This window comes from Octopus bimaculoides, chromosome 28 (genome assembly GCF_046866305.1).
Source record: "Octopus bimaculoides isolate indiv1 chromosome 28, ASM4686630v1, whole genome shotgun sequence".
In the NCBI taxonomy this organism is placed as follows: Eukaryota; Metazoa; Mollusca; class Cephalopoda; order Octopoda; family Octopodidae; genus Octopus; species Octopus bimaculoides.
In genome coordinates this window covers 11,299,897-11,310,817 of record NC_142955.1, presented here as the reverse complement: position 1 = coordinate 11,310,817, position 10,921 = coordinate 11,299,897, and the positions used below count along the sequence as shown (strand labels likewise).

Here is a 10,921-nt window from a genome sequence, read left to right as displayed (position 1 = left end):
TAACAGTCGTACATTAATAACACACAGATACACTCATACAGGAGAGAAACCATATCAGTGTGATATCTGTGGTAAATCATTCACTGGAAGTGGTAACTTAAAAACACACAAACGCATTCATACAGGAGAGAAGCCATATCACTGTGATATATGTGGTAAATCATTCTCTGTGAGTAGCAGCTTAATTAAACACCGACGTATTCATACAGGAGAGAAACCATATCACTGTGATATCTGTGGCAAATCATTCTCTCAAAGTGGGGATTTAACTGTTCACAAACGTATTCATACAGGTGAGAATCCATATCACTGTGATATTTGTGGCAAATCATTCTCTCAAAATCATCACTTAACTGACCACAAACGTATTCATTCTGGAGAGAAACCATATCACTGTGATATATGTGACAAATCATTCTCTAAAAGTTGTAACTTAATGACACACAAACGTATTCACACAGGTGAGAAACCATATCATTGTGATGTGTGTGGCAAATCATTTTCTGTAAAGAGTTACTTAACTAGACATAAGTATATTCATACAGGAGAGAAACCATATTATTGTGATGTTTGTAGTAAATCATTCTCTGGAGGTAACGACTTAACTAAACACAAACGCATTCATACAGGAGAGAAACCATATCATTGTGATATCTGTGGCAAATCATTCTTTCAAAGTAGTAATTTAACTATACACAAGCGAAGTCATACAGGAGAGAAGCCATATCACTGTAATATATGCTATAAATCATTCTCTGAAAGTTGTAAGTTAGTGATACACAAAAGTATTCATACAGGAGAAAAACCATTTCAGTGTGATATCTGTGGCAAATCATTCTCTGTAAAGTGTTACTTAAATAAACACAAACACATTCACACAGGAGAGAAATCATATTGTGATATTTGTGGTAAATCATTCTCTACAAGTAACAGCTTAACTAAACACATACGTGTTCATACAGGAGAGAAACAATATCAGTGTGATATCTGTGGTAAATCATTCTCTCAAAATTGTCACTTGACTGAACACAAACGAAGTCATACAGGAGAGAAACCATATCATTGTAATATCTGTGGTAAATCATTCTCTCAAAGTCATCACCTAACTGAACACAAACGAACTCATACAGGAGAGAAGCCATATCACTGTGATGTTTGTGGTAAATCATTCTCAGAAAGTTGTAACTTAACAACACACATACGTATTCACACAGGTGAGAAACCATATCATTGTGATATCTGTGGCAAATCATTCTCTTTTAGAGGTAATTTAACTAAACACAAACAAATTCACATGGGAGAGCAATCATATCAGTGATATCTGTAGAAAATTATTCTCTCAAAGTAGAGATGTTACCATTCACAAATGTATTCATGCAAGAGATCCTGTGGTAAATCATTCTCTCAGAATCCTTCTCAGACTCAACACAGTCTTACGTTAAACACAAACATTCACACAACGTAGTAGCCATATCTCTATTATATCTGTGGTAAATTATTCTCTCAAAATGGTCACTTCACTTCACTCATATTTATTCATACAGGAGAGAAGCCATATAAATTTGTTATCTCTAGTAAATCTTTGTCTAGATCAAGTAATTTAGCTACATATGAGAAACGATGTATGATATTTATGGCTGATCTTTCCTCAAAGGATTCACTTAACAAAACGTCGGTATTCATATACCACAGTAACTGTCTGTGAAAATTCAAGTCATTAGTGATAGTTTCAATAAATGATGAATTTATTTCGTATTGCATTTAATATACCTTTATTTCCCATTATTATCCAAGTTCATTCTACTGCTCACTGAATTATTTTCTTAACTCTTGGTTTTTTTATTGTATATATATTTTTTATTGTATATATAACTTGACAGCAACCCTGTCTTGTATATGTCAGTTGCTACAGAAGCTAGGGATAGACAAATGACTGGTGAGAACCATCCAAGCCATGTACTGTGGTGTTGTCTGTAAGATTTGCCCAAATTCATCTTACTACCCATTCTTAGTTATTTTTCTTAATTATTTTATTTTGTAATGAGTATATGTTGGTGTGGAAAAAGTCTTGTATCCCATATCTGGTGTTTGTTGTCAAAGCTAGGGGTCGATGAATAATAGGTGAGAGACCTCAAAACCATGTATGGTGGTGCTGACAGTCAGGTGAAAGTCACTGATGTATGAAGCAATGGATTCAATGTGCAGAAAGAATTCATTTCTCAGCCTCCCTTTATTTATCAAAATCCTGCAGTCTGTAATAGAGGTGGTAAGATCTATGGCACGTGGAAGCTCCTTTATGCTAATCTACAGAAGAAATTTCAGGTGTAGAATCAAGGGATCTGAGAGTTTAACTTAGCAAAAGGCAAAGTGGTAATAAACAGGAAAACAAGCTGAATAGTAATCGCTTCCTCGATATGTCAAAATGGTGTATGTAAATTCGTTCTGGTGTGGAGGCGCAATGGCCTAGTGGTTAGGGCTGCGGACTCGCGGTCATAGGATCGCGGTTTCGATTCCCAGACCGGGCGTTGTGAGTGTTTATTGAGCGAAAACACCTAAAGCTCCACGAGGCTCCGGCAGGGGATGGTGGCGAACTCTGCTGTACTCTTTCACCACAACTTTCTCTCATTCTTACTTCCTGTTTCTGTTGCGCCTGTAATTCAAAGGGTTAGCCTTGTCACACTGTGTCATGCTGAATATCCCTGAGAACTACGTTAAGGGTACATGCTCAGCTACTTGCACGTTAATTTCATGAGCAGGCTGTTCCGTTGATTGGATCAACTGGAACGCTCGATGGCGTAAGCGACGAAGTGCCAATACACACAAATTCGTTCTGGTATATCCAGTGCAAGCAATGGACAGATAAGGGATGTTGTGGAAACAAAGAAAAGTTAACAGACAAAACAGTTTTGTGGCAGATTTGTAGGACCAGCGAACACTAAAGACACACTGGGAATAGAATTCCTGGAATGCCCAGGAGGATCTTTAGAGGTAGCAGTAGTTTCTGTTATGTAAGTGACTTAATTAACAGTGGAGGAGAATGCTCTGAAAGTGTAGCTACCAGAATTAAAACTCGCTGGGCAAAGTTTGGAGCGCTATTAACATTGTTACGAACAAAGAGCCTCTCACTCTGAGTGAAAGGCCCCACAACACATGCAGAATTGTCGCTTACAATGTTACATGCAACGTGATTGAACTTTCAATCCAATTCCTGGGCAACGCTTAACTAATCACGACACAAGACTCAATAACTAGCCAAAAACGGTAATCTTCTAGTTTCGAGAGCTAAAAGAAATAAATAAAAATATTCAAGGGAAATAACTGAACGACTTACCAGTATTATCCGTACTACTTTTTCTCTAAAACAGCATGCGACGGAATTTTAACAGGCAGAAAAGAATCTAAAACAGCATGCGACGGAATTTTAACAGGCAGAAAAGAATCTAAAACAGCATGCGACGGAATTTTTTTTTTTTATAAAAGTTTTAAATGTTTTTTCTTTTTACAAACAGCATGAACCGTAGCGGACAGATTTCTTTTTTTTACACTGTTTACAGTACCATTCTTTTCCGTCTATTCTGTCACCACGTGTAATAAGTCCGCATGGTACTAGACAGTCGTCGCAGGTAAACTTATTTCTAATAAGTCGACGACGCGCACACCATTCCAACATTCTGTATCTTGAGCTACTGATTAAATCACAGATTTTCTATTTTTCCTCTAATATTAATTCACGAGTTAGGATTTCGTTTTCAGCAACAATAAGATGTTGTGCAGCCAGTCTTCCACGAGGCATTTTCGATTTCTCATAAGAAACTATGATATTCAATCACGTGTGTGATTTATATATAAACAGTTAACGTCAATCAAATCACGTGATTTATTTATAAACAAAGTAATACGGATAATACTGGTAAGACGTTCAGTTATTTCCCTTGTATTTTATTTACTTTTTTAACCTCTCGAAACTGGAAGATTACCGCCAAAAACTAGTAATGGATATTTTACCAATCACAACAAATTAGTGTGGTGAATCTATATAAACCAAACTCAATACTAATTGGTCTCGCTACTACAAGTCTTCCATTACGTCACACAGTAACAGCAAACGCTGTAAACAACTACCTCGTTTATAACCTGCAATGTTTCCCCTTTCTCTATGACAGCCACTGTAGTTTCGTTGGAACAGATTTAACAGAGAATTACATTTAAACGTCATACACTTGTCGTCTACCGTCATTTATTCAAGTCTGGACTGAGTACTTCCTGACTAGACATTTTGCTTTATAATGGGAAATAAGTCAACGGAACTATGCCTAGAAATTTAAGAGACACATATTCCATTAAGTGTAGCTTTTAGTTAGCTTATTGACTTAATTATTTCATGAAAACATAAGAACATCATTTGTATCTCAACAATGCAGAATAACATATCACTTATAAATCATACACAGTTCTTTCTGATTATTACAGCCAGTTGTAACTTTGTATCGTGTCCTTTACCACTAATCGACATAGACTACATTAAAGACGTGATAAACAATATAGAAAGTTTTTCTTTAAGCGGTGTGAGTTAGTTCCCCTGATTTTATATATCAGGTCATCCCATAAGTTCTGTCCGATTTTACCTTTTTTTTTAAATTGAATGAAATTTAATAGTATTTTAGAATGTCTAATAGAATTAAAAATTATTTTTATGCATTTGTGTACATTTAAACTAATTAAATATTACTTTACAGAATAATAAAATTAAAATGTCTTTGATTAAAACCCTTTCTAACATGGAAGTATCCAAAGAGCATTTAAGGCACATAATGCTTTATGAGTCAAAAAAGGAAACTCTGCAGCCGAAGCGACTGGAAACATACATTCAGTTTATGGGAAAGAATGTTTGAATGAAACAACTTGCAGAAGATGGTTTGCAAAATTCAGAAGTGGAGATTTCAGCCTTGAAGATGAAAATCGAACAGGATGTCCAGTTGAGTTTGAGGATAAGCTCCTTGAGGCATTACTTGAAGAAAATCCTGCATTATCAGGTGAAGAATTGGCAATAAAGCTTAGTTCAAACCATACAACTGTTCATCGTCATTTCAACAACTTGGAAAGGTTCCTAAACTTGGAAAATGGGTGCCTCATGAATTGTCCAAAAGCAACCACAAATCCCGAGTTGACATCTGCTCTTCTCTCCATTCTCGCGAACTCATTTCACCTTTTTTGGATAGACTTGTGACTGGTGACGAAAAATGGATCTTCTATCGAAATGTTAAACATTGTAAACAGTGGCTTGGTAAAAGTGAAAAAGCTCAACCACAACCAAGAAGGGAACTTCATGAGAAAAAGGTTCTTCTCTTTATCTGGTGGGATTGCAAAGGAGTAATTCACTTTGAATTGTTACCACCTAATGCAACAATCAATGCTCAAGTCTACTGTCAGTAACTAGAGCGTTTGAACCAAGCTTTGAAGAAGAAAAGACCCACTTTAGTGAACCGAAAAGGAGTGATGTTTCATCAGGACAATGATTGACCCCACACTGCAAAGATCACATCATAGAAGATCAAAGAGCTTGGTTGGAAAAAATTCCTCATCCACCTTATTCTCCTGACTTTGCCCCTTCAGACTACCATTTGTTTCGTAGTTTACAGAATCATTTTGGGGGACATAACTTTCGCAAGCCAGGAGGAGGTCGAAGCTGACATTTCAGAGTTCTTCGCTTTGAAGCCAAAAGAGTTTTATATTGATGGGATTAAAAAGCTTGTAAATAGATGGAAGGAAGTCATAGATAATCAGGGAAAGCACATTGATGATTAAACTTCAATTAAATATAACAGTTGATCACTTGTTTTTTTCATTCAAAATTCGGACAGAACTTATGCCCACGGGCATATGGCGTAGTGGTTAAGAGCGCGGGCTACTAACCCCAAGGTTCCGAGTTCAATTCATGGCAGCAACCTGATTAATAATAGTAATAATAATAATAATATAATAATAGTAACATCGTTAGGAATGAGAACCCAGGTTCGAAATTTCCCCAAGACACCTGAGGAGGGTATATCAGCCGAAACGTGTTGACAACAAACAAGATGAGGACAAATATCCGTCAAATGTAAATAATGTAAATAATGTAAATAATTCCTCATCTCTTAAATATAGAACTGTAATATATATATATATATATATATATATATATATATATATATACACACTCTCTGAGTGGTTGGCGTTAGGAAGGGCATCCAGCTGTAGAAACTCTGCCAGATCAGACTGGAGCCTGGTGTTGCCATCCGGTTTCACCAGTCCTCAGTCAAATCGTCCAACCCATGCTAGCATGGAAAGCGGACGTTAAACGATGATGATGATGATGATGACACACACACACACATACATACATACAGTAGTGCGCAAATTAATCTGGACAGGACTTTTACATGTCGTAATCTTTGACTAAACTAATGAAGTTTTTCTTGTTAGATGCCATTACGGCAACACCAAGCATCTAATCAGTTGTGAATTCACTTGAACATTTCCTTCAGTACTACACTAGAGTTCTTTCTGTGTTCCTGCGTGTGTTCATTGTTAGTCCTGAAATTCATGAAACATGCGAAGATTGTAGCTCTTAGAAAAAAGGCTGGTTTTAGTATAAGACAGAGTGCTGAAGAAATGAATGTGGCAAAGTCAACTGTGAAGAGAGCTGAATGAAGACACTGGTATACAAGCAACACTGCGCTGAAGAAGATGTGGAAGACAGCACAAGACAACACCTTACGATGATAAGGTTTTGATCAGAAATAGCATGACGGATTCAAGGATAACCAGTAACGACCTTCAGGGACATTTGGCTTCAGCAGGTGTAAATGTTTCCTCGTCAAATGTCTGACGAAGGTTCCTTGGAGTTAGCAGATGTGCCAGAAAGCCGGTGTGTAGACATTTATTGACTGCTGTTATGAAAAGAAAACGTCTGCATTGGACACGCATTTATGCTGAATGGAAGGTAGAAGGTGATATATTAAGATGAATTGTGTTTTGAAATGCATGGGTACAGGTCAGTGGTAGTGAGACAGAGTGACAAACACATACCTAAGGTAATATTTTGGGAGCTTTTCTACTGTTGACGGTCCAGGACGGCTTATTAATGTTGAAAATGTTATGTTGCAAAGACTGCTGTGAGTACAGTGCCATGAAAGTACCAACTACCGACAACAGAATGAGGGAACATAACTTCCTTGCTACAGATTGATGGAAAGCGATAAATAAAAAGCGATCCTACAGGCTCACTTCCCGTGATGCAAAAGGGTTTTCCTAGTGGAGATGTTATTTTCCTGCAATCTCGCTCCATACCATTCTTTCAGAAAAATGCACATGTTCTTCACAGAAAGTGAAATAAGCGTCCTCGATTGGCTTAGAAATTCTCCTGATATCAACCCCATAGAAAATGCAAAATCAGAAAAGATGACTATTCGATGATGCAGAAGCTAATCTATGCTGTTATTAAGGCTTGATACCATGACGAAGAACTGAAAAAATATGTTCAACATTGGTGGATTCTATGCCAAACCATGTGAAAGTGCTTTAGCAAAAAGTACAATAGTCAGTAATATGACACGGTACAGAAAGTTATTAAACACCTTGTAAATCAATATACAAAGGTTGTCAGAATATACATGTAAATCATCATCATCATCATCATCATCGTTTAACGTCCGCTTTCCATGCTAGCATGGGTTGGACGATTTGACTGAGGACTGGTGAAACCGGATGGCAACACCAGGCTCCAGTCTGATTTGGCAGAGTTTCTACAGCTGGATGCCCTTCCTAACGCCAACCACTCAGAGAGTGTAGTGGGTGCTTTTACGTGTCACCCGCACGAAAACGGCCACGCTCGAAATGGTGTCTTTTATGTGCCACCCGCACAAGCCAGTCCAGGGGCACTGGCAACGATCTCGCTCGAAAATCCTACAGGAGCCAGTCAGGCGGTACTGGCAACGGCCACGCTCAAAATGGTGCATCTCATGTGCCACCCATAATAAATTCAATTGGTACAAACATCAGTTTCATTCAAGAATCTCATAATAAAGAAAATCAACTTTGTGCAGAAAGAATCAGAAGACAATAATTTCTTGTTATGTTCTAATAAAACAATTTATTTTACAGACTTTTAGAATGCTGACCAATTGTGTGCAACAGGGTCTTTTACTGCAGAGAAGGTGAAACAGAAGGCATTGTTTATTGACAGTCTTCAAAAGGGCTACACCATCGATGGAGAGTACAAGGCCAAGCTGGTGAGGCAATTACGAAAGGCTATCAAGATCAAGCACCCAAGAAAACTGACAAAAGGGGTCTTGCAAATACAGTTTATGAAAGCAAAAGTGCACCAGAATCAGCACAAACATTACAGAATGTTTCAGAGGGTATGGATGAACGCAAGAAGATTCTTGGTCTCTGCAACGATCTGTGTTTAAAAGTATTGCTTCATCTTTAATGTACTTTTCCATGCACACTATTGGCAAGCATTTGTATAATTATGTAAATATTGTGATATAACTTTTGTACAAATTTAATTTACAAATAAAATGGTTTTATATGGGACATGCAGTTTAAACAATATATATATATATACTATATATATATATATATTATATATATATCATGTATATATTTTATATATATATATATATATAGGAGCACTATCCTTGGTGTTTATAAAAATTTGAAATTTTTAAAAATAAAATATTTACTCCCCGCACTCCACTGCTCATGTAATTCCTTGGGAGAGTTACAGATTGAAACCCTCTCCCAGTGCATTAAATCCCTACTTACTAATCAATGTCCTTACCTACAAAGGCATCTAAACAGCTCCCCAATTTGGGATTAATTACTGAGCTACAGCTGTGATGAGATAGTTTTTGTTTTTTATCTTTAGTTATGATCAATTTAAATATCTCTTAATTTACTACATTAATATTGGGTGTCTTGGTGGTCTCGTGGGTAGAGGCATAATTAGACAGCCACATTGAACATCCTGGGCAGGGTTCAATCTTACCCAGGGCCTCTATTAAGGGGGGGGGGGTCTTACTAAAATAAATTTTTTTTTTTTTTTTTTTATCTCTAGAGATAAAAAATGAAAATGTTTAATAGGCGCAGGAGTGGCAGTGTGGTAAGTAGCTTGCTTACCAACCACATGGTTCCGGGTTCATTCCCACTGCGTGGCACCTTGGGCAAGTGTCTTCTACTATAGCCTCGGGCCAACCAAAGCCTTGTGAGTGGATTTGGTAGACGGAAACTGAAAGAAGCCTGTCGTATATATGTATATATATATATATATATATATGTGTGTGTGTTTGTTTCTGTGTTTGTCCCCCCACCAATGGTGGTGTGTTTACGTCCCCGTAACTTAGCGGTTCGGCAAAAGAGACCGATAGAATAAGTCTTGGGGTCAATTTGCTCGACTAAAGGCAGTGCTCCAGCATGGCCGCAGTCAAATGACTGAAACAAGTAAAAGACTAATAAGACCACCCTGTAATTTCTGGCAGAGATTAGAAACCTCCGCTTGTGTCTTAGTTACTACTTTTAAACACCCTTACCTACTGGGCCACCAAAGCAGCAATAATTTTTATGAGAAAATTAAGATACTTAAATTTACTTCAAATATTGTATTTACTATAAATATATGAGGGAGATCTGGTTACTATGTGAAGGCTGCCTTGTGGCCACTTCTTCACACACAATCTTTTTGTTCAGGGTAATTTGGTTGCTTAAATGAAAATATTTAATGAGACCCCATGTAATTCCTGGCAGAGACCTGAAACTCTACTGGTGTGTTCAGTTACTACTTCTAAGCACACTTACCTACTGGACAATCAAAGAAGTAACAACTTTAAAGAGATAATTACAATATTTAAATTTATTTCAATTATTGGGTTTACTATAAAAATTTTGAGGGAGATTTGGTTACTATATCAAGGCTGCTTTGTAGCCTCTTCTTCACACATAGACACACACAATCTTTTTGTTGAGGGAAAACTGGTTGCTTAAAAAAATATTTAATAAGGTCCCTTGTAATTCCTGGCAGAAATTTGAAGCTTCCACTTCTGATCACCCTTACCTACTGGGTCATGAAAGCAGCAACATCTTAATGAGAAAATTAAGATATTGAAATTTATTTCAATCATTAGGCTTACGATAAAGATTTGAAGGAGATTTGGTTATTATGTGAAGGCTGCTTTGTGACCCCTTATTCACACACACACACACACACGCATGCATGCAGAATCATTTTGTTAAGGGAAATTTGGTTGCTTAAATAAATAAATATATATCTATATATATATATATATATATATATATTCAATTGCAGCATGGAGGGTGTTTGTGGGCCATTTGAGGGCACATGGGGGCCGTTGGATTCACTTCAGCATTTAAATTGCAGCCCAGAATTTTGTTAGTGAATAGGTCACGGTCTCAAAGTGACGAAAATATTTTGGCAAACTAAATTTAAATGTTGAAGAGTCTAACGGTTTTTGTGTGTTTTTGAATGGCTTATAGACACCTTCCATGCTGCAATTGTTTATCATGATATATTATTATTGTGTGTGTGTGTGTATCGAAATCGAACTGAATCTGACAACTGGCACCCATGCCAACCTCTCCTTCATTGGACACTTAACTCTGCTTGCGAAGACCTGTTGGGGCAAGTGAAATCGTAATTGAACCATACTCGATGACTGGCACCGTGTCAGTGGAGCACTAACAGCACTGTCCGAACGTGTTCATTGCCAGAGCAGCTGTCTGGCTTCCATGCTAGTGGCCCGTAAAGAGCACCATTAGAGCGTAATCGTTACCAGCATTGCCTTCTAGCACTTGTGTTGGTGGCACGCTAGAAAATCATTCGAGCGAGGTCGTTGCCAGTGCCGCTGGACTTGCTGCCGTG

At 37.4% G+C, this 10,921-nt stretch overlaps 2 protein-coding genes across 2 annotated transcripts in view; one reads left to right on the top strand and one right to left on the bottom strand.

Moving 5' to 3' along the window:
- The window catches only part of LOC106870870 (uncharacterized), a 5,845-nt gene extending 2,507 nt beyond the window's left edge, over positions 1-3,338 (top strand). The window contains exon 1 of the mRNA XM_052977525.2: positions 1-3,338. This exon is cut by the window's left edge and continues 2,507 nt beyond it. Coding sequence (XP_052833485.1) covers positions 1-1,318 — 1,318 coding nt within the window. The 3' untranslated portion in view covers positions 1,319-3,338.
- LOC106881502 (uncharacterized) overlaps positions 1-3,464 on the bottom strand; it is a 69,588-nt gene extending 66,124 nt beyond the window's left edge. The window contains exon 1 of the mRNA XM_089344026.1: positions 3,332-3,464. The gene's annotated coding sequence lies outside the window, so the exon portion shown is untranslated. The remainder of the gene's footprint in view (positions 1-3,331) is intronic.
- Positions 3,465-10,921: the final 7,457 nt, after the last annotated feature.